This window comes from Drosophila bipectinata, chromosome 3R (assembly GCF_030179905.1).
Source record: "Drosophila bipectinata strain 14024-0381.07 chromosome 3R, DbipHiC1v2, whole genome shotgun sequence".
NCBI lineage: Eukaryota > Metazoa > Arthropoda > Insecta > Diptera > Drosophilidae > Drosophila > Drosophila bipectinata.
In genome coordinates, this window is record NC_091739.1 from 14,064,493 (window position 1) to 14,086,254 (window position 21,762).

General features: G+C 40.6%; 6 protein-coding genes across 7 annotated transcripts; 3 read left to right on the forward strand and 3 right to left on the reverse strand.

Annotated features, from left to right (window-relative positions):
• Positions 1-4,462: 4,462 nt before the first annotated feature.
• On the reverse strand, positions 4,463-9,459 carry Patr-1 (Protein associated with topo II related - 1). Its single transcript, XM_043211990.2, has 5 exons — positions 9,334-9,459; positions 8,148-9,120; positions 6,487-8,078; positions 6,180-6,425; positions 4,463-6,118 (listed from the first exon to the last, which is right to left on the reverse strand). The coding sequence occupies exons 1-5, from the start codon at positions 9,367-9,369 to the stop codon at positions 5,840-5,842; spliced, it is 3,126 nt and encodes a 1,041-aa protein (XP_043067925.1). The 5' UTR covers positions 9,370-9,459; the 3' UTR covers positions 4,463-5,839.
• An 84-nt stretch (positions 9,460-9,543) lies between these two features.
• Positions 9,544-10,799, forward strand: bdwf (bedwarfed). The gene is made up of 3 exons (XM_070282286.1): positions 9,544-9,681; positions 9,742-10,142; positions 10,199-10,799. Exons 2-3 carry the CDS (start codon positions 9,747-9,749, stop codon positions 10,772-10,774), a joined length of 972 nt encoding a protein of 323 aa, XP_070138387.1. The 5' UTR covers positions 9,544-9,681; positions 9,742-9,746; the 3' UTR covers positions 10,775-10,799.
• Positions 10,800-10,917: 118 nt separating this feature from the next.
• Trm7-32 (tRNA methyltransferase 7-32) lies at positions 10,918-12,058 on the reverse strand. Its single transcript, XM_017248020.3, has 3 exons — positions 11,865-12,058; positions 11,112-11,788; positions 10,918-11,055 (listed from the first exon to the last, which is right to left on the reverse strand). Exons 1-3 carry the CDS (start codon positions 11,983-11,985, stop codon positions 10,951-10,953), a joined length of 903 nt encoding a protein of 300 aa, XP_017103509.2. The 5' UTR covers positions 11,986-12,058; the 3' UTR covers positions 10,918-10,950.
• Positions 12,059-12,260: 202 nt separating this feature from the next.
• On the forward strand, positions 12,261-16,105 carry LOC108129295 (uncharacterized). 2 transcript variants are annotated; one of them, XM_070282285.1, is made up of 13 exons: positions 12,261-12,427; positions 12,593-12,728; positions 12,781-12,891; positions 12,956-13,115; positions 13,173-13,199; positions 13,260-13,422; positions 13,486-13,821; positions 13,883-14,707; positions 14,767-14,938; positions 14,999-15,131; positions 15,189-15,320; positions 15,380-15,521; positions 15,585-16,105. In XM_070282285.1, exons 1-13 carry the CDS (start codon positions 12,333-12,335, stop codon positions 15,820-15,822), a joined length of 2,670 nt encoding a protein of 889 aa, XP_070138386.1. In that variant the 5' UTR covers positions 12,261-12,332; the 3' UTR covers positions 15,823-16,105. The 2 variants fall into 2 exon arrangements, with proteins under 2 accessions (XP_070138386.1, XP_017102746.2); XM_017247257.3 differs by having other exon boundaries at positions 13,886-14,707.
• Positions 16,106-16,197: 92 nt separating this feature from the next.
• LOC108129370 (peroxidase) lies at positions 16,198-18,734 on the forward strand. The gene is made up of 5 exons (XM_017247339.3): positions 16,198-17,684; positions 17,752-18,091; positions 18,153-18,351; positions 18,406-18,511; positions 18,571-18,734. Exons 1-5 carry the CDS (start codon positions 16,474-16,476, stop codon positions 18,650-18,652), a joined length of 1,938 nt encoding a protein of 645 aa, XP_017102828.2. The 5' UTR covers positions 16,198-16,473; the 3' UTR covers positions 18,653-18,734.
• Positions 18,735-18,874: 140 nt separating this feature from the next.
• On the reverse strand, positions 18,875-21,048 carry LOC138926740 (uncharacterized). The gene is made up of 2 exons (XM_070281892.1): positions 20,969-21,048; positions 18,875-20,909 (listed from the first exon to the last, which is right to left on the reverse strand). Exons 1-2 carry the CDS (start codon positions 21,012-21,014, stop codon positions 18,913-18,915), a joined length of 2,043 nt encoding a protein of 680 aa, XP_070137993.1. The 5' UTR covers positions 21,015-21,048; the 3' UTR covers positions 18,875-18,912.
• Between the last annotated feature and the right edge of the window lie 714 nt (positions 21,049-21,762).

Genomic DNA, 21,762 nt, shown 5'->3' on the forward strand with positions numbered 1-21,762 from the left:
AAAAACAATCCAGACTCTAGAAGGGCAAATCGATCTAGGGGCTATAATGAAAATTAATATTTTAAATCGGCACATTCTGTTTTCCCACACTCCTTCCGGGTAGTGTAATCCACTCTTAATAAGTTTTAATTGCACTTGGATCGGCGGACGATCTCTTTTACAGAATTTTTGACTGATTGTCCAGTTGACAGGAGCCAACTTGGGTGGCCCTTCATCGTCGGATGTCGGAGAAACGCATTCTTGGCTGCATTCGAGCGCATATCTGCAGCGGACTTCCTCCGAAACCGACGAAATTCTTGGCAGAGCTGAAAAAACCAGTTTAACATCGTTCCATCATCATCTTATCCTGTGCCACTCTTCCAGATTTGTATGCCCCTTAACGAGCTGCAGACCTTTTGTTTCTACTCATTGATATTCGCCACCGACAACATCATCTTCGCCTTCGCCCCACAACTGCTCCGGGTTTTGAATTTCATAAGCTAATTTTCGAGAGTTCATTCAAGGAAGATGAATCTGAGTAGCGTGTGTCCCTAAATGTCGGAAGAATTTCTTTGGCCCTCGAATGCAAGATCGACTTACCTGTTCTTTTTTATTGTTTTTTTTTTTTAAGTTTAGGTTCTAAATAAACGGAAATTCACATAATTTTGTAGTAAATGAGTCATTAGATTTGGGGTTTTTTAATTAAACAAACAAGATCAAAAAATGGTTCTAAAATAGGCCATGTTTTTGTTTTTCCCTTAAAAATATAATTTTTTGGCTGGTTTTTATATTATTTTATATCTATTTAAAAACTAACTTTTCTATAAAATATTTTTAAAACACTTATTTAAAGCACTATCACTATTTTAATATAAATTTTAAGTAAAACTTTGTTTCTAAAAAGAAAAACTTACTATCGAGGTGATTTTTTCTTACCTGGATAGCTTGTCATTTAAAAAGTTTTTCAAAATGTTTTATATTCTCAAAGTTTTTTAAAATATTATTGAGTTATTTCATATGAGATTGTTATATTTTTAATTGCCCGCGTTTATATTTGCCGTAATCCGGTTTAATCGGACGTATTCCGTGACACATTTCTAAACCAACTAAGCGCCATCCGTACACGGACTCGTCCTTTTATACTCGCGGCAAGGATACGACCGGAGTCTGCTTGAGCGGTGCGCACTTGGGACTTTTGGACTGCTGCGACCACTGCGCACGGACACGGACTCGCCGGCGGCGACGTCGCCACGGACGCCGAATCCTTGGACGCCGACGCCACTTCTGTCCCGACTCCGACTTCTGACTCATTGTCAGTTAGCTTCAGCCATTCATGCTTCCATATACTGGTATTCATACGGCTGTGTGTGGATATTTGAGTTTATTGTCGTTTTCCTCTTTTTTTTTGTTGGCTCCTCCGGCAGGACGCCTTGGATGTTTTGGTTTTTGTTTGTTTTGGTTTTTGGCTACCGCTGCTACCAGATCTCTGGCTTTTTATTAGCAGTATTATCTTAAAAAAAAAGTTATTATATTTTATTCGAAGTATGGGAACTAAATAATTAGGATTAATATTTAGAATGGGAATATGATCTTGATTAGTTATACATATGTATATTTCCTACAAAACTATTCATTACAATTGCAAAAATGTTGATAACGAAATATTCATAAAGAATAATTATTTGCGGCTCCCCTTCTTTCCATAAATCCCAATAATGGCAAACAGAATACGAAACCCTATACTCGAAACTGAAAGAAAATTGGGGGAATCGCAAAAAAAACGTACGAAGTAAGTACATAAATTTTTAGTGGCGTCACTACGCGTCTAGCTGGTCTAGTCTTAGTGGTGTCTAATCTGCGCGCCATTTCGTTTTTCAAATGTTGGCTGCCGGCTGGCTTCGGACGACGACAGTGCCAGTGGCGTCTGTCGGCCGAAGTTGGCCTAAACCACACAGCACGAGGGCGCTAGACATTTGCGAAAGTTTGAATGACTCCGGCAGACCGGCAGATTATTGGCAACAATAAGGCAAATCCAAACAAACATACCTAATGTCATTAACCGCTAATTAACAGGTTCACCAGATCTTAAGGCAGGTAATGGCCTAACTTATTACTCATACGACATGTGGGTCAAGCAGATGAACCAATAAATTACTTATACGACAGGTGAGCCAAATAAGGTCACCTAGTAGAAGGGGGGTCATGTCTTAATTACTTAAGGACACTAAAAGGTCTCTCGATTTAATGGAAGGATCATTTGAGTTACACTTGTATCTGGAAATTATAAAATAAGCCATTTAACCCCCATCCCCAGCTGAACGAATCCTGGAGTCGTCAACAAAAACAACGAGCAGATAGACGCGACATAACTCGTCATCATCGACGCGCCGGCTATTTTCGCATCTAATTGTGAGAGCAGCGGCATTTGACGCGACAATGGTGGCAATAATAACGGCGCCCAGTGGCGTGGCGCTCACTTGGCCCGTTCGCAAATCAAAGTTCTGCGTATCCGCATCCGCATCCGCTGTGTCCTGCCCAGAACTGCGCCACTGTCTGCTTCGCTCCGCCCCAGAGTCCTGGTCCTGTTGTCCTGGTGTTGTCGTCGTGCCATTGTCGCCGTCGCCGAAGAAGACCGGTCGCCGCAATCGTCTGTCTAAGTCTAGCCTTTGGCTACACTTAAAGAAAGCTTTTTTAAAGCAGTTTGGTTAAAACAAAATAAATTTTAAACTTAGAGAATTATAAAGCTAAAAAACTCCTACCGGAGGATTAAGAATCGGTTGATTTTTGGCAAAGATACAGCCTTCGCACAAATTTGGAAAATTCGACACAAAATTTAAAAAATAATTTGTTTATAGGTTTTGATGCACAGCAATGGAAAATCGAATGGCAAAAATTGATTCATTTCTAGATTTGGATGCAGATTGATGAAAAATCGCTCTAAAAATCGTTTAAGGTATTCCGCTCAAGAATCATATTGAGCCTCCATGCATTTTCCCCATTTTTGAAGGGGACTCCCTAGAAAATTTGTCAAAAAATCGAAAAATTAATTTGTTTCTAGATTTCGATGCAGATTGATGGAGAATCGCTCTACAAATCGTTTAAGGTATTCCACTCAAGAATCTGACAATTATTGCCGAAGATATAGCAATCGTTGTGGAGCATATTGAGCCTCCATGTATTTTCCCCATTTTTAAAGGGGACTCCCTAGAAAATTTGACAAAAAATCGAAAAATTAATTTGTTTCCAGACTTTGATGCAGATTGATGGCGAATCGATCTACAAATCGTTTAAGGTATTCCGCTCAAGAATCTGATGATTATTAGCGAAGATATAGCAATCGCTGTGGAGCATATTGAGCCTCCATGCATTTTCCCCATTTTTGAAGGGGACTCCCCAGAAAATTTGACAAAAAATCGAAAAATTTATTTGTTTCTAGATTTTGATGCAGATTGATGCAAAATCGATCTACAAATCGTTTAAGGTATTCCACTCAATAATCGGATAAATTTTGCCGAAGATATTGCAATCGCTGTGGAGCATATTGAGCCTCCATGCATTTTCCCCATTTTCAAAGGGGAAAATTTGACAAAAAATCGAAAAATTAATTTGTTTCTAGATTTTAATGCAGATTGACGGAGAATCGCTCTACAAATCTTTTAAGGTATTCCACTCAAGAATCCGATGATTATTAGCGAAGATATAGCAATCGCTGTGGAGCATATTGAGCCTCCACGTATTTTCCCCATTTTTTAAGGGGACTCCCTAGAAAATTTGACAAAAAATCGAAAAATTAATTTGTTTCGAGATTTTGATGCAGATTGATGGAGAATCGATCCACAAATCATTTAAGGTACCCCGATCAAAAATCGGATTTGTTTTGGAAAAGATATAGCCTTTGATGTGGACCTGACCATATGGTCCCATACATTTTTCCATTTTTTAAAGGATATGTATTATTTATGACTTACTAAGTCTTACTTATTTTTAATTATTTTATTTTATTTTTTAGTTAAATTCCGAGTCTTAACTAGTGTAATTTTTCCAAGTGTGTTTGCCGGCAACATTAAATGGGGTGGGTTGGGGCGCGTGGGCTTCGGGGCGCATCCCTTAGCGCTGGGCGGACTGCTGCCGACAAGTTGTCGTCTTGGTGACCGTCGCCACCATGGTTGGCGTCGTCGACTCAGAAATTTGCAACAATTCCACAGCGCCGCCGCCGCCACTTGTTACGCACTTTGGCGCCTCCGAACAACAAAATGTCCCGCACGGACAGCAACTGCCGACACTTCGACGCTTGATTCTGCGCCAAAAACAAAACAGACAGCCACAAAACACGGTCTGTCACCGCTCCTTTGATGCGATTGTCCCCCCACATTATAACAACTAATATAGGAAATTGTAGTTAATATATTAATGAAATGGAAAATTGGATTTAATTGATCCCATGTATAAGCCAGACCCAAGTACCAAGTAAAGAGTCACAGTGTCCTGTGAAATGGTATGCTTTATTTATTATACTTTTTTGAAATTATAAAAATAATCAAAGGTTGTTTCTCAATCGGCAAAGTTAAATATGCAAGTGATAAATACAAATAAATCTACAATAATTATTGTATATGCTTTTAGTTTCTTATGCAGCTACCGTATTTTGACTCTTTTTTATCGTTTTTTGCTTAAAAAGCGTATATTTTTTTTGTTTAATTTTACGCCAAACTCTTGCAATGATTATTACAATTATAGGAAAAAAACATAAATTTTGGTATAAAAATATATATGACTTAAAAAACAACACTCAAAATGATAAGATCGAAAATGTCGATTAAATAAAAACAAAATAAAATTATGATGCTCCACAACGGATACTTACAACAAATATCTATCCGCTGGGTTTACAAAAATCCAGAAATATGACAATTGCGGCTTTTCTAATTTCAATTATAATGTTTCTTTGTGTGTTAAACTATGTAACTCCATCCGCCTTTCTGGTTTTCGTTTACGTTTAAAAGTCAAAATGTATCACAATTTTGATCATTTTGTTTCAATAAACACGTCCTCGGCTGCACCATTCTCACTGCCTATTTTATGTAGTTATACATTTATGCTGAATGTCTCGATTCGTTTAACGGGCTCCACACAAAATTTCATTCAATGAAACCCAAAAACTTTACTTTATAGTAGAAGTGTCATAAAACCGATATTTACATATACCAGAAAATAGTTGCTATTATATGTAGTTGGATTTTGCAATTTATATGAGTATGTGAAGCGCCCATTTGCATCGGCGCTGAAAAATTCATAAACGTAGATATTGTAATTCCTTGCTTCTAAAAATGTCGGCCAAAACTTTAAGCCTTTAAGACAATTATGAAAATAAGCTGAATGCTCTCGTTAACAGATCTTAGGGTGGATTAATCATTCAAAAATCTCTAAGGAAAATGCCAAAAAGTACTTCTTATCAAATATGAAATGATATAAGTATGTACAATGAGCAAAACCTACCATTCGATATTATTTATAAAAACATTTTCTCTTTGCCTCTTTTTTTTGTGTTTTTTGCTTTTTGTTTTACTTGACTCTTAAAAAGTGCACATAATTTTGGATAAAATAACGTTTCTAACAAACTATTATCAAAATTTATTGACGATTGAGTACTATCTCATTTTTTTTTGTGTGAGATTTGTATACCCTGTAGCAATATTTTTTTGTTTTTTCAAAGTAAACACGGTACATATGTAAGTATCGGATACATAATTTATACAAACATATGTGTAATTGAGTAAAGAAAAAAATTAACTCTGCTACATACATTTTACAATTTCTGAAACATTTCCATTAAGCGTGAAAAATAAACCTACAACTCAACCTAGTCGATTTGTTGCCTGGCTTCAGTGATTAATGCCAGAAGGGCATCGAGCTTAAGGTCTTTAAACCGTTCAAAGTGGTCCATTAAAGGCTGAATCGCATCGGACTCGATGGCCGCCGAGATGGTTTGATTCTGAATGGTTAGATTGAGGCTTGATGCTACCTGAGTTAAAAACTCCCGCCACTTCTGCTTGTTCTCCTCGTTGAGAGTGGGGTCGGAACGGGCCACGTAAATTTCCTCGGCCCGTAGTATTAGAGCAACCAATGACAGGATGCCAAACTGGTAATGAATTAATAGTTGGTTTTATTTGATAATTTTCATTAGGTTAATAAATACTTACGCGAGTGCAAAAAATTCCTGTTAGCTTTTTGTCGTTTAGCGTGATGGCAGCTGAAATGCTAACAAGGTTCTCAAAACTGGCCTTGCTTATGTGCTTCTTAAATTCAGGATAAAGTGCGTAGAGGACTCCTTCCACATCATCCTTGTCCTTCTTGACCACGGTCTGCAGCGAGCAGAATATACCGCTCCAAACGGTCCAACAAATGCTTTGATCCGCAATGAAAGGCATGATTCGACGTAAAAGTATCTGAAAGATACACATAAATTAGATTAGTTTCGAATGATAAACAAATATTTGTACGATATACCTTTCCCTTGCGCACATTCATCATGGCGATAACCTTGTCGAGGGTCAAACCAGCCTTCAACTTGTTCACCAAAGCAGAATTCGTCTCCACTTCGTAATTAAATTTATTCTTCAACTGTGGATTCATTGACTGCGGGTTAGCAGCCTCGGCAGCTCGCTCTTCGGGCGTTTTATTGGCCATCTCCAGTTGCTCGAGGGCCGCGATTCGTTCGGCCTCCTTCTTTTTCTTCAGCGCTATAGTGGCCATGACCTCGGGACTCTCCAGATCCTCCAGCTTTAACAGATAGCGGTACAGCGTTTCGATCAGCAGCAGAATATGACGCGACTTGCGCATGCTGCTTGGATTGATATCGCGATCGTTGGATGGCAACAATGGAGTTCCAGCATGCGACTTGGGATTCGTGCTAGAGGTTGAGGATGTGGCACTAGTATCTAGCCCGGCATTCGAATCCGCGCCCATAATGTCGGCGTCAATGATTTTGCGCGGAGCCGTTACACTGCCGTACTGCAGCTTTCCCAGCGAGTTCTCAAATTTCAGCGGTGAAAATATGTAACCGGGCAGCGTATTATTATTGCCTGGGCCGTTGTTGGTGTGGCCGCTAGTGTTGTTGGCATTCTCCGAATTGCGACGTTCGCGTCCGTGACCGTTGCGCGTTCCGTTCTTGTTGCCCAGCTGGACAAGTACCAGTTGCGCGTGGCCGCGCGGCTGGGTGAGCGGATGATTAAGTTGGTTATCCTTATGCGCCTGACTCTGACGCGTTTGTCCGTTCTGCTGTGCCTTACGCTCCTTGTACACAGTATAGTAGTAATCGTCAATATAGGGCGTATCCGTATTCAGCTGTGACAGTTGGATGCCGATCAGCCAGTGCTTGTCGCGCGTGCTCATGAGGTTAGCATACTCATCATAGTCGTCCTGTGGCAGATTTCCTGTGGCATCAGGTCGGCGCCCGTGCGGCTGTTGCTGCCCCGGCAATGGCTGCTTCTGCCGATCACTGGTCACAGAACCCGAGCGACTTTGTTGCATTTGACGCGCCACAGCCGCTTGCTGGAGCAGCGGATGGTTTTGCTGTATCTCCTGCACCAGCCGCATGTTGAACATGTTGTACATCGAGTTCGGCGGTTGCTGGCCTATTGGATGCGGTGGCATCCGAGGCTGTGGCATAGGGTGACCGGGTTGTATAAATGGTGGCGTTGAATGGAGGCCTGCTGCGCGCATGGCATTAAAGCTTGGATGCATAGCGAAGTTGTTCAGCGCTGTTGGCAGGGCATGGGGATTGGGCAGTGGGCGCTGATTGCCGCCATTGGGCAACGGATAGTTCAGTGGTAGGTTCAGCGGATAGTTGGGCATCAGCGGGTGCTGGTTAGGCAGTGGCGGCATGTTTCCTGTCATAGCTGGCGGGTAAATGAATCCGGGAGGCACACGGTTTCCACCAGGCCCATTTAGCTGCGGCTGCGATGGTGGCGTGGGTAGCAGCTCGTTCAGTGGATGTGAACCAGGCACGGGGCCGGGCACTGGGCCAGGTCCAGGTCCAGGGAAACCCAAATTTGGCCTAGGTGGAGAGGTCTGAGGCGTTCCTAGAAAGCCAGGAGGTGCTAAGGATGTAAAGAAAGTAGAGTTTAGTTGAAACCCGATATAATAATACCAGAATAATATATTTATACCCTTGTGCTGTTGTTGTTGCTGCTGCTGCTGTTGTTGTTGATGATGCTGTTGTTGTTGCTGATGCTGCTGGTGTTGTTGTTGTTGGTTAAGCTGTTGTTGTTGTTGCTGATTAAGATGTTGTTGTTGCTGCTGATTAAGTTGTTGCTGTTGTTGGTGATTAAGCTGTTGTTGTTGGTTAAGCTGTTGTTGTTGGTTAAGCTGTTGCTGGTGCAGCTTTTGTTGTTGCTGTAGCTGCTGTTGTTGTTGTAGATGCTGTTGTTGCTGCATATGTTGCTGTTGCTGTTGAAGCAGCATAGTTGGTGTGGCCACCTGCCTCCGGTTGGCCAGGCTAAAGTCGTCAAACATTTTACGTTCCTGTTGCTGTTGTTGCTGCTTAGATGCCTGCTGGATAATCAGATTCCGCTCAATGTCTTCAAGAGTGGTGATTTTCAATCCCTGCGGAGGAAAGTTCGCATTCGCCTCTGGCGGAGGCTTCATCATAGGATGCTGCTGTGGTTGCGGCTGCTGAGGTTTGAAAGCGCTGCGTAGGTTTTCCCTGAAAAGGGGCGGTTGACTGTTCGGAAAGGGTTGCGAGGTCCACACGTTGGAGTCCAAGTTGATGCGATTGCTAAGACCCCCGGCTTCGCTGTCGGCATATGAGGACAAATCCATGTCGTCCAGCTTCATCGCGGAGATGTTTAGCTCTAGATCAGAGTCGCCGATGTTACGCGATTGTCGGAAAGGAGCCGGTGTGGATCCACTAGACGAGGGCGCTGAGGAGAGCAGATTCAGGTGCCGGAAGGCTCCGTTGTCACTGGGTTCTCCAAAGTCCCCGTCCACGACCCGATTTCGCGCCCGCTCTCCGTTGCCGCCGAGGCGCACCATCGTCTCGTGGGCCTCCTCCCAGTCTCCATTTATCGCCGAGCCGAAGGTCTCGTCGTTCAGAGCATCGTAGTCCTCCTCACCAAGGCGACTGTCGCCTCCATCTTCATCCTGGAAATATAATACAGCAACTTAGTCCAAGTAATTCCTAGATTTCTAGACCTCTTTGGCCTTCGTTTCCCCATTTCGGAAAGTGAAAAGTTCGTGTGGTGTACACTTCGAGACTCTTCTTGTTCAAGGGAAAGTAGCCAGCGGAATAGCGGCTTTCTTTGCGGCCTGTTCTCTAAAATAACACAGCACCTGCGTGGGGGCGAGATTACTTACCGGTAAATTGGTGTCGAATCCGAAAAACGAGTCCATTGCGAAAAACTATTGCTTTAAAAAAATTATCATGACTTGTCAGTGACAAGTTGTCAGTGTGACCTAGCGATGGCCGGGCGGGCGCACTTATCCACTATCGATTACAGGAATCGTGGGTGACGGATTTGGTTCGATAGTTTTTATTTGTTTTTTAAATAAAATATTTTTATTAATTTCATATACTTTGTAAAATTTTAAATTTATCTAAAATAAAACCATAGGAAACATAAATAGTTGTCTACAAGATGTTTTTGAAGATTTCCATCAGCCGATAGTTTGATCCAGATCCCGCCGACGCAGCTGGTTCCATAAGTTATTGTTTACGCATCTCGCAGATTGTTATTTTTTATCACAATTTATTTTTGAATGCAGCCAAAATGAAGCGCAAGACGAGCGAAATCTGGTGCTTCTTTCGCGCGGTGGACGACACTTACGCGGTGTGCAACATCTGCAAGGCGAAGTTGTCGTACAAGACCACTACCACAAATCTAAGTAAACACATGAACAGAATGCATCCAACTACGGCTATGGCTCGAGGCCACAAGTTTAAGTTCCACCGTCGACCGCAAGAAGGTGACATGGACCGCAATAAAGCCAAGCCTCGAAACGCTACACAGGAGGCGATTCTTTTGGACTTTGTAAAGAAGCACCCACGCCTGCTGCAGAATCCGACGTGGGAGACGCGAAATAATCTGGAGTCTCTATGGGAACAGCTGACTAATGAACTCAACAGGCATGGGCCGCCGCGAAAAGATATACCTACCTGGAAAAAGGTTTGTTACCAAAACTTTCAAAAATCTGTAACCCCAAATATCTGTTATCCTTGCAGGCCCTGAAAGACTGGAAGAGGTTTATCTTAAAAAAGGTTGAGCAAAATGAAATGCACAACATGCCATTTGGCACTAGTCTCAATTCATCGGAGGAAACCATTGCAACCCTTTGCCGCTTAAACGAAGATGTGAGCCAAATTATAATGAAAGTTTCCGACGACGATGACATGCACGAGAATTCTACCACCGAGTTCGACGTAGACGAAGTGGAGGATGTGGTGCCGGAGGACGATAGCGGCGGATCTCTGCAAACCCCTGCCGAATATGTGTATGAACCCGATGAGGACAAAGTAGAAATAGACCCTCTGTATCTTCAGTCAAGCAGGAGGCCGCGGGCCAACAGCCGGGTTATGGAAGAAGAGACTCTGCTTGATAAGATTAAGGACAACATAAGTCTGGTGAACGATTCCGCCAGTAGTGTACACCTAGCGCTTAACGAATTCTGCTTACTGTACAAACAGAAATTGTATGAGGACAAAAGGCATCACCTTGCCATGGAGCAGTTAATGGCGGAGAAAATCGATCTTAAAAGGAAACTGCTTGAAATAGAGCAAAGGAAACTATCACTTAAATAACTAAACTCACTAAGTATGAAGAGTTGGAATTAAAACATTGTATATTTTGATTAGGTATTTAGGTTCTCTGTTGTCTAATTTTATATCTGCTACCATACTCTATCACACTCCGAGTCCAACTGAATACCAGTATAAGAATAACATAGGCTATTTAAGTTCATTTTTATTTTAGACATTTAGCTTATTTGTAATTGTTCTTCGTAGACTTGTTTAACGATTTCCTTGAATTCTGGGGGATAGAAGGCATCGCTCATGACAACGTCGTATGCATATTGCGCGTCCTGAATTTCCTAATTTATAATAAATATTGAAGATTAATAGAAATATTTTAACTTACGTCGCTTGCTTCTTCTGAATCCTCAGCATCTTCATTGAGTTCGCCCAAATCCCCACATGCAATGAATGGCACAAGCTTTCGATTTACTTCAGATCCAGTTTTCTGGGCCAAGATTCGGATATCATCCCGTGCTGTGTTGATTACTTGAGGTATGTAGCCAGTTGGCAAACAAAAGTCGGAGCAGACCACGAATGCTTCTATACTCGAGGGCCTTGAACTGGGGGGCTTGTAGATATCAAACTTTTTGAAGAAAATCTTCATCTGAGAGCTTAGAAGCCCAGTGGCATTGCCTTTAAATATTTTGGCCACAAAAGTGCCTCCAGTCTCGAGCACGCAGGTCGCTATACTAAGAGCAGCCACTAGCAACTGGTGCTGCATATACTCATCCATCTCATGCACTCCGGTGACATCCGGTGCTCCGTCGCAGACGACCAATTGGGCTTTATCCTCCTTGTTGTCGCCAAAGTGGCCAATGATGGCTTCTGCTGTGGACTGCTTTGTAATGTCTCCTTGCAGTTGGATCACTCCCCGAATAGGAGCCATCGCTTGCAGGTCCACGGCAATGATTTTAACGGCGGCCTTCTCGTCATCTGTTTGGCAGGTATCGTAGAGTTTTCGTGATAGTACTTGAGACCAACTGCCAGGTGCTGCACAAAGATCCACCGCCCTCTGAACACCTGCATACATACATATTTGAAATGTTTATCATTACAATCTCATGCATACTTTTTTTTGGCAACATGTCGCACTTACCATTTAGTATGCCGTATGCCTCGTCCACGTGGAGCAGCTTGAAGGCACTTCTAGCCCGCCAGCCCTCTTCCTTAGCCTGTCGATAGTAAATATCGCGTTTGTCTTTTGAAGTTTTCCCCATTTTTAAAGATTTTAATTCATAAATAGTGTTACAAGTATGCTTGTAGCAGTTGGAACTAGTTCATTTCGGAAAGCTCGAAATGTGCGACCCAAAATACCAACTTTAAATTATTGCAAATAAACCTCATTCGGAGTTTAGTGATAATAATTTATTCAATAACAGTTAATTTAATAAACAATTTAGAAAAAAAAAATATATATAAAAAAAAACTTCTCATATTATTATTTTACAGGAACTATATTAGTAAATATTGGTATTTTTAACGTCTTTGAAATTTGGTCACATTCTTTCCCGCTTTCGCTTCAAAAGTGCAATTGCAAGGATTAATTGCAATTTCTTATGAAATTATGCACCAAATTCCGGTATATCTGGTTGAAGACCCCAATCCCGGGGCTCGGGAGTATGACACAATGTCCATGGTCCTGACTCCGCGTAATTTGATGTAAGTATGACGTGCGTGCGGTGTTTTGGTGCAAAAAACGAAATAGAAAAATCATGAAGTTTCTTGTACACATTTATGGGTCCAAACTTGTAAAATGACGGTTTATGTACTGCTGGACTAAAACAACGTGTTCTGTAAAGAGTTTAAGCAAGCTATCTTTTTCAGAGAATCTGAGCTCTTCCTTAAAGTGCTGAAGAAAGAAACGGATGCGGTGTTCAATCATTTCGCGGATATAGCTCCCAGTTGCCTTGTCGTAGCCAAGGAGAACATGGACAAAAAGGATCCGACTATCTTGAAGCTGGTAAGCCTTGCTAAAGTTATGTGGTTATTGTTCTTTCAATTATTTTCCTTAGATTTTTGAGCTCATGAACGAAATCATTTGCCGGGCACCTTGCAACACGGACACATTCGTAGATGCTGTCTTAGCACGAAGCATTCATTATATGAAAAGGAATCGCTACTCGGTAAGTATGCTTGTTAACAATTTTATCCCTAATATTAATCGAAATCTTTCTTATTTCCTTACAGCTAGCCGTTCAAGACTTGACGTTTTACGAGAGCTTAGATTCAAAACTCAAAACACCAGAGGGCATTGTTATTTCCCGGATTCTTTCATGTGTTTCCCTTTTTTTGGCAGGCGAACTTAATACAGCAAAGGCTAGGCTTGCCGATCTCAACGAGATGATTGGTAAAAACGCTTTCTATAATTTTAAATGTAATTCAACTTAAAATTGTTTCTTTGTAGCAAAATCACCACCACTCAACAGTGCCGGTAAGCAACCTCTATCGAAAACATAAATATATTGTTTAACTCCTATTCTCCATATTTTAGATGTTAAAGGATTTCTTTTGTTGTTGGCGCAATACCAAGCGAAAATCAGCACCTGTGTAGTTAAGGAGGTTAAACCCAAGATAACACATGAGCCCATTAAACCTTATAAGGGTTTCAAGCTGATACGAAAAATACCATATGCTAGCAGTGCCTGTGTATATATGTAAGTAGAATTTAAGGTTAATGCGTATATATTAATAGTATTATAATTCCATACAAAAAACAGTGGCAAAAACGCTGGAGTGTTTGCAACCACTGATATTGACAAAGGAGAAATCGTGTTGGTGGAGGAGCCTGCCTACTATCAGCTTGGTGCACCATTTAGTAACTGTGATCTGTGCGGATCTCCCCAGGAATTGGTCTACACCTGTGCTGGTTGCCGCTACAAAACATATTGCTCTGAATCATGCATGAAAGACGACGCGGAGATTCATCAGTATGAATGTTACGGCTTTAAAATAGCAATTATACCATTGTTGGAGTCGACAACTTTATATCGACTGTTTCTTCAAGCAGCTGACTATATATTACCGGCTCTAGTCGATTTTGCTCTTGATGGCGGGTTCGTATAATATTTATTACTATTAATATATAAGATAAATTACGTTTAATTCATTTAAAAGTAGAGAAATAAAAAGTGCCAAAGAGGCTTGGAGCTTCATACTCGAACATGCCAAAGAGGAGGAGAAGGAGTATAACATGTATGGAGACTTTTTGGCCAACAAGCCCGACTACCACAAGGTGACCAAAGAAAACTACATCGAAATCATAACGAAAGCATTTCGGTTGGCTGTTTTTATTTACAACGATACCAATCTTAAAGAGAAATATTTTTATATGCTAGCACTTAAAAAAGAAGATATGATTAAGGTAATAGGTTCCATTCTTCTGCGCTTGGCAGCTCACGTTCTATTGAACTCCCACCATGAGAAATTAGCACCATTTAAAGAAGCCATCAATGAGAATAAGTATCCAAGCGAAGAGTTTGATGAACTAAAAACGAAAATGGATCGTGTAGAAGAAAATGCATTCAGTTATTATGGACTGGATGCGGTAGCTGATTTTGTAAACTGTTACAATGACGTAACCAATTCTTTTGATGTTTGCGGGAATAATTTTGACAAGTTCATGGCAATTGAGAGTCCCATATACCAGTTTATCAATAAGGTGCTTTCACTTTGCCTCAACAATACTGAAGTGGACTGTGTTGAAGATATTGTAGAGGGGAAATCCTTAAACGCACAGGAAATAGCTGATAAAATAAAAACCCTGAACACTTCAAAGCGGTGTGAATTGTTGAAAACCTTCACCAAACGCTTTCAACAGTTTGCTATGCAGTATTTTACCAGAGGAAAACGTAACAGAAACTATCGTCAAGTGAAGTCTTCCATTTGTTCGACGTTGAAATCCTTTCGTCACTGTTGCGGGGAAGAAAACGTTAAAGTAATGTAAGTTTTGGCTTTGAAACCACAGTTTATACTTTTCCTAATTTTATGTTTCATTTTAGTTGCATGTCAAGCGGAAATTTTATAGGAGTTACAACAAAAAAAGTTAAATCTGGTTCCGAATTGGTTGTGTGCTGCGATTTCATAAAGAAAAGCGCGCTGCACTCAACAACGTGTATGGAACAAGGCCTGGGCTACGATTTCCCGTTGTATATACGTAATGAAAATCACACTGTAAGTACTTTCATCCTGAGTAATGGTTAAATAATTTAATATTTTTCTTTTATATTTTAGTTTGGAATAACTTGTAGTATTGAGGATAGATGTATTGAACGCATAAACCTTTCTCCAGATGTGATTCGACAAAATATGGCATTTATTTGTCATATCAAAAAAAAAGTTTCCGATTGGAAAACATCCCCACAAGGTTTTTTAGTTTAAGCACTATAGTTTATATGTGTTTATAATGTTAAACATATTTTAGATTTTAGGATTCAACATGACTTGTCTGTTTTGTATGGAGCCTACAATAGTTTTCTTACCTTACATTTCCCGCATGGCCATCCGATGCGATTACTGGGAGTGCTCAAATTTTCCACGTTCCTCGCCACAAATGGTTCGAATATTGTTAATCATTTCTTATTTATATTATTAATAATTGTATTTAATTCTTAGGTTTTCTGGAGCATTCCAGCTTTATAATAATGCACATAATTAATGTAATGGAGAAGGAAGACACCTGTTTCGAAGACACCGCACTTTACCACCAAATTTTTTGCATTATTCGTTCAATAATCGAACAATATATTGATATCATGTGAGTGTTTTAAAAATGGATACCATAAAATCAGTTTTAATTACATTTTATTTAAAATTACAGGATTGATTCTTCGGATATAGATGCAGGGTACCCTGTACTGCTACTGGGAAGCTGTTGGTGTTTGTTAAAAAGACTAATGCATCAGATTGAAAATCTAAAAGATGAAGAGGGAAGTTCCCTATTCGCAGAATATCGTGCTTATCATCACAAGTGGAAGTTGATACTTAGCTCTTACCTTCAGACGCCATCCGGCTTGAAGAAATTTTTGGTTAAGTCCAAAGATTGTCCTGTGGCATAATTTATATGTACTTCCTAAGCTTAGACTTTTTTTTTAAAACCTAAACCCGTGACAGCCATATTATTATTTTTTTTATGTTATGTTCCGACACATAGAAGTGTCTTGTTAAGTTTCAATATTTAATATAACTATGTTACATAGAATCTATGTATTTAATTTTTTTTAAGCTACGAAAGTAATACTCCTATCCATTAGCCTAGAAAGGCCGTGATATTTACAAGTAGAAAAAAAGTAAAAAAAAACGTAATACTCGATAAAGAAATAAATGAGTCAGATTTGTTTATGCGAAGAGATTTTCATTGCTGATGGTTGAAAAAATATTGCCAAAATACTGAATTATTTTTATCAGTTGTATGATTTCATTATTTTATAAGAACTTGACCATTCTACGTTTTTTTTGTGAACCGTAAACACGTTCGGTTGGACTTTATAGCTGCATTCACAGTCTGCTCACCCCCACGGCTGGCGTCGACCGAATATTGGAAATTATGCTCGCATATTTCTGCACGTTCCACAATCTTGGACATCTTACCGAGAATTCCGTTGCGCACTATCACGTCTGAGTGCTACGCAGATCGTGCAGCGAAGATCTATATATGGCTTCACACACGACATGCATGGTGCATTAAGTTTTCCGGCGTCGTTTGTGCTATGCGGTACTTACTACTGGCTTTGAGTGTTCTGGCGGTGGCACTGGCCACAAAATGTCCGTACTCGATGGATCATCTGTCCAGATCCAAACGCAGTGAATTCGAAGTTCGTCCAGCGGTTAGTGATTCCAGTTTCGATGCCTTGATCAAGGATTTTAGTGGCAACTCGGCACAAAACGGATGGGTGGAACCGCTCGGATCGCATCAACCACCTTTGAGGTGCAGCATCCCGCCCCCCAATTGCCTGAATGACACACGTTTCCTGCACTACCGCACCATCGATGGAGCCTGCAATAACCTGCTGTATCCGGATTATGGAATCTCTGTTTCCAAGTACAGGAGGCTCTTGCCTCCCAGGCAGGTGATTGAGGCTCCAAATGCCCGACTGATCTCCCTGTCGCTGTATGGAGAACAAACCAGGAACGATCGCTATCGAACCATGGCCGCCATGCAGTTTGGCCAGTTTGTGGCCCACGACATAAGCCAGTTGAGCTTGCAGGGAGCGCCCAAGGATTGCTGTTCGGAGCCGAGAAATCCACGTTGTGACAACATAGCCTTACCCCGAGGAGGACCCATAGCCTATCACACTGGAAAGACCTGTCTGCCCTTCGCCCGCAGTGCCTCCGAAGCCGATGCCATCTGTCCTAGGAGCCGTACACCCTATCCGGAGAAGCTTACGGTAGCCACTGCCTATCTGGATCTCTCCTCCGTGTATGGAAGCACCCCTGCTAAGAATAGGAATGTGAGGCTCTTCAAGGGTGGTCTTCTCCGAACCAGTTACACGAATGGACAGCACTGGCTGCCGGTGAACCGGAATTTCGATGGCGAGTGCGGCACCAAAAGCGAGTGCTATAGCTTGCCGGATATACGGAATCGATTCTCGCCCACCATTGCTGTTATCCATACCCTTCTGGTGCGGGAGCACAATCGTCTGGCCGAGAGCTTGGCCCTTTTGAATGCAGATTACGATGACGAGCGCATCTTCCAGGAGGCGCGAAAGATCAATATTGCTCAGTACCAAAAGATTACCTACTACGATCTGCTCCCCTTGATCCTGGGTCGCACCTACACCTATTTGAATGGACTGCTGTACCCAGTGGAGCCTTCTGAGTATGTCAACGACTACGACGAGAGCGTGAATCCAGGCCCCTATGTTGAGTTTTCAGCCGTGGCCTTCAGATATGCCCACACCCAGATCCCCGGATGGTTCTCGTAGGTTTTTCTTATCTTTATCCTAAATTTAATTTCAATTACTTTAATGTAACTTTCTTTCTTATAGTCTAGTGGCTCCAAATCGGAGCTCCAACAAGACCCTGCGCTTCAGCGATTATTTTGACCGCGCGGAGACCGTTAAGTTGCTGGACTCCAGCGACAATTACGCTGCTCTTCTCAGAGGATTGGCCACTCAGTTGCACAAGCAATCCGATGGAAATATTGACCGTGAAATTAAGCACTATTTCAATCGCAAGGAGTTTGAGGAATACGGATCGGATCTGAAGTCCATAGATATTCAGAGGGCAAGAGACTTTGGAGTGGCATCCTATAACGACGTGCGAGAGTTTTGTGGATTGAGGCGTGCTGTGGACTGGGCTGAATTCGCTCATGAAATTCCTGGCGAGGTAATATCAGCAAAAGCATAATTTTAACTAAATAATCTATTTAAAATCCCTTCTTTTTTAGAAAATCTCTTTGCTGCGTCGGCTTTATGCCACTCCGGATGATGTGGAGCTGAGTGTGGGTGGCTCTTTGGAATACCATGTACCTGAGGCCCTTTTCGGACCAACTCTTTTGTGTGTGATTGGAAAACAGTTCTTGAACACTCGACGTGGTGATAGATTCTTCTTTGAGAGGGATAATCATAGCGCTGGATTTACTCGCGGTATGTTTTGTAACTTACAGGTGAAAACAATTATTTAATATTTTCATCCCTTAGATCAATTGGCCGAGATCCGTAAAGTAAGCTTGGCTAGTTTGTTCTGCAACAACGCCGACTATCTGCACTACATTCAGCCAAACGTATTTGTATTCCCCAATTCTCAGTGAGTTTAAGAATATTTTTGATTAGAAAAATGCATATTAAAAATTGCTTTTCCCATAGGAACTTACTGTTGAACTGCAACGATATACATCACCTTGATATTAGCAAGTGGCAAGATCTAAGACCTCAACTGGTACATTAAAAATAATGTACGCTTTTTTTTATATCTGTGGAAGATTGGTGGGTCCAATTTGTGCCTTCAGATACCCATGTTTTATGTTATATTTCATCTTACTTTTTTGCATAATGAGTAAGGCTTCAATTCGTATTTAATCATTTGTTATGTATTAAATTGAACGCTTTAAGTTAGTACAATAAATATACTCCCCATGAAAAATAAAAAAAAAATGTATATTTCTTTCTTGATTTTATTAAAGATATAGTTCAGACTCATGATTTTATTTATACCTCCATTAAAACAGGCTCTGTAGTATCTTCAGGATTCTTATCAACTATTATAGATGTGGGTACATCAAACAAGGATTCCTCAAGATTTATTGATTGAATGTTATGTTCTTGAGGGACAAGAGATTTCATGGATTCCATTTTCGGGTAGACAGTTGTGAATTCAATAGAGAAAGTATTCTGGCTTGCTGATGATTCTGAGATAGATGTGGGTTTAAGTGTAGTATCCTTAGTTTCTTCCTCATCTATTGGACTAGCTGTGGCTTCTTCTTGAGGTTCTGGTGCTTTTTCTATTTTTAAAGAAATTATTTTATTCGGTGATATTTCAAACCCTTCGCTTTTGTTGGAAGCTTGTTTAATTTCAGTATTTTTCTGTATATGATAAATTTTTGAATCTGTGAAACTCTGATTCAATATTAAAAAAGTATCTGTCGTGGCTTCAGGCTCAGTAGTCGTCGGGGTATTTTCTGTAGAGGGAGTCTCTGAATTTTCCAGTATGTCTTCATTCCTAATAGGGTCCGTTAAAGTATCCTTTGAAGAATTAACATCATATGTTTCAGTAATAGATTCAGTAATTTCCTCAACAATCTGAATATTTGTTTCAGGTTCTGCCTCCAAATCATTTTTTATTGAATCTTCTGCTACAGTTGTGGTTTCTTGACTTTCTGATTTTTCATTTTCATTGGGGCTTAAAGTTGTTTTATCCAAAAAGATTTGGGCTTCCGCAGAAGAAGGAGCTTCTTCAGTAGTAGTTGTCAGAATATCCTGTGGTGTATCTGATTCTGGTTTTTTATTAACTTGACTTTCGGTATCTTTAGTCCCGGAGTTTTCCTGTACGATTAATTTATCTGTTGAAGAGTTAATGCTCTCAGTTGTAGTCTCCGAATGATTGTTTAATCCCTCTCCTTCTGTTGAAGCTATACTTGTAAGAGACTCCTCTTTATTTACTTCTTTAATTAGTACATCATTTTGGTCAACTTTCACTTTTGTCACTTCATCTAATAATGGTGTTTTTTCTGGATGTTCTGGCTCTGAATCTTTGCTTAAGTTTGCCAAATCCAATGGCAACTCATTTTGTTTAATTTGTACATTTTTAATAGGTGGTTCTTTCTTTTTCTGCGATGCCACTTGGTTGATATTCAAATGAGCAAGTGGTTTTGGTTTTGTTAAAATCGGATTCTTGTTAATGTGGGTTCCATTGTTTTTTGACGCTGATGGTCTGTGATTTGAGATGGTCGAGTTTTTGCGATTTCCTGAACTTGTCTTAATTACCTTTCGTTTACTACTTTCAAAATTAGGATCCCGAAGTGAGATTACATTAGGTTTATGCTTCTGGGAATGGGACGATGGCCTAGTAGTTGGTTTTCTTTTCTTGTTAGATGGGATTGGCTTGATGGCCTGATTGATTCTTTTGCGATTGACGGAAACATGGTTACCAGTTGGTCTTTTGTGACTTGGGTTTTTGTGGTTTTGGTTTGTTTGTGTTCTAACTTTGTGAACTCTAATTTTATCAGTTTGTGCTGTTTGCGGTTTATTTACTTTCTTAATTGGATTTTCGTCGCCTGAGGTTTCCTTTTTGGGTGGATCTTTGCCCTCTGATTTGGCGGGTAAATAAATAATTCGAGGAGGTTCGCTTTTGTGGTGAATTACGGATTTTCCAGGAGGCCCAGGAGGACCTATGGGTCCGGGGAAGCCATAGTAACCAGGTCTACCGGCTCTGCCACGTTCTCCCCTTTCACCCGGATCACCACGATCTCCCTTTTCTCCGGGGGGACCTTCATCGCCCTGCACTCCAGGCAGCCCCGGAGGCCCTGGTGGCCCAGGAGGTCCTGGTCTGCATTGGCAATGTGATCCGCCATAGTAGGAAGTTTCGGGTCTATATAAGTACAGATCATAGTTTTTAAATAGGGGCTTCTTTGCCCTGGGCCGCGTATCTGCTTTAACAGGCTGAGTCGAGCTTAAAATCCATGATCCCTCTCCAAAAGAGATTATAGCTATCCAAAAAAATAAAATTATTAGTTGATTTTTCAGACAACATTATAGCTCTACTCACCTGATAAAAGCAAAACAGCGAACAGCCTCATGCTGAGGCCCACCATTCGAGAGTGTTCACCTGGCCAGGTTAGAACCCGTCTTATATAGCCTACTAAAACCGTTAAATAATGGGTTAATTAGAAACACCTTTAATCCGAGCTGAGTCAATATCAGATGGCAGCCAGCTAAACGGTCTTGCATAAATTTAATTTCGCCACTGGGTTAATTTCCATTAATCTCATTTTTATTTTCAAAGAAAAGTAATTTAATTTGAAACTTTTAAAATCTGTAAAATGTAGTCACGTGTAGCGTGGAACTGTTTTTTTTAATTACTTATTTATTACCAAATATGTTTCTTTTTTGCCTAGGTTCATTCACTTTTAGTTTCAGATGTTCTTCCTCCACACCCATTGTCTGTCCAAAAACAATAAAAAGACTAACATGGCCAAAATGGAACAATAACTGGCCCAACTTTATAGATTTTAATGATTATTTTTTTTATAAGGTCCTCATACAAATTGATCTTAATTAGCGAAATTCTAGACGTCACACGGAAATTCTTTTTGGCAATAAAATAGTAGATCAATCAGATGCAAGAATAGGATAGAAAACAGTTATCGTTCCATAATTTCTATTTGAATATTGGGTTAATGTTTCCACAAAATAGTTAGGGAAACAGGAAAAATTAAGTTTTGGCGGGTGTCGTAAAAATCGAGAATAAGTTTGGCTATCGTTAAAAATATATATGTTTGTTTTTGAACCAGTTGGCAAAGAAAATATTTAAAAATATATTTTTTCAGTAATTAGGCGAAA

What these genes read in the sequence shown, in the direction of transcription:
- Patr-1 (XM_043211990.2), bottom strand. Translation starts at nt 9,369, where the DNA reads ATGGACTCGTTTTTCGGATTCGACACCAATTTACCG. An exon ending in GCAACAACAACAGCACAAGG is followed by an intron (nt 8,079 to 8,147) that starts GTATAAATATAT and finishes TTACATCCTTAG; the next exon opens with CACCTCCTGGCTTTCTAGGA. An exon ending in TGAATGTGCGCAAGGGAAAG is followed by an intron (nt 6,426 to 6,486) that starts GTATATCGTACA and finishes TGTATCTTTCAG; the next exon opens with ATACTTTTACGTCGAATCAT.
- bdwf (XM_070282286.1), top strand. Translation starts at nt 9,747, where the DNA reads ATGAAGCGCAAGACGAGCGAAATCTGGTGCTTCTTTCGCGCGGTGGAC. An exon ending in ATATACCTACCTGGAAAAAG is followed by an intron (nt 10,143 to 10,198) that starts GTTTGTTACCAA and finishes TTATCCTTGCAG; the next exon opens with GCCCTGAAAGACTGGAAGAG.
- Trm7-32 (XM_017248020.3), bottom strand. Translation starts at nt 11,985, where the DNA reads ATGGGGAAAACTTCAAAAGACAAACGCGATATTTACTATCGACAGGCT. An exon ending in GGCATACGGCATACTAAATG is followed by an intron (nt 11,789 to 11,864) that starts GTAAGTGCGACA and finishes GTATGTATGCAG; the next exon opens with GTGTTCAGAGGGCGGTGGAT. An exon ending in ATTCAGAAGAAGCAAGCGAC is followed by an intron (nt 11,056 to 11,111) that starts GTAAGTTAAAAT and finishes TAGGAAATTCAG; the next exon opens with GACGCGCAATATGCATACGA.
- LOC108129295 (XM_070282285.1), top strand. Translation starts at nt 12,333, where the DNA reads ATGCACCAAATTCCGGTATATCTGGTTGAAGACCCCAATCCCGGGGCT. An exon ending in ACCACCACTCAACAGTGCCG is followed by an intron (nt 13,200 to 13,259) that starts GTAAGCAACCTC and finishes TCCATATTTTAG; the next exon opens with ATGTTAAAGGATTTCTTTTG. An exon ending in GAAGAAAACGTTAAAGTAAT is followed by an intron (nt 14,708 to 14,766) that starts GTAAGTTTTGGC and finishes GTTTCATTTTAG; the next exon opens with TTGCATGTCAAGCGGAAATT.
- LOC108129370 (XM_017247339.3), top strand. Translation starts at nt 16,474, where the DNA reads ATGCGGTACTTACTACTGGCTTTGAGTGTTCTGGCGGTGGCACTGGCC. An exon ending in CAGATCCCCGGATGGTTCTC is followed by an intron (nt 17,685 to 17,751) that starts GTAGGTTTTTCT and finishes TCTTTCTTATAG; the next exon opens with TCTAGTGGCTCCAAATCGGA. An exon ending in TTTGTATTCCCCAATTCTCA is followed by an intron (nt 18,512 to 18,570) that starts GTGAGTTTAAGA and finishes CTTTTCCCATAG; the next exon opens with GAACTTACTGTTGAACTGCA.
- LOC138926740 (XM_070281892.1), bottom strand. Translation starts at nt 21,014, where the DNA reads ATGGTGGGCCTCAGCATGAGGCTGTTCGCTGTTTTGCTTTTATCAG. An exon ending in CGCTGTTTTGCTTTTATCAG is followed by an intron (nt 20,910 to 20,968) that starts GTGAGTAGAGCT and finishes TTTTTTGGATAG; the next exon opens with CTATAATCTCTTTTGGAGAG.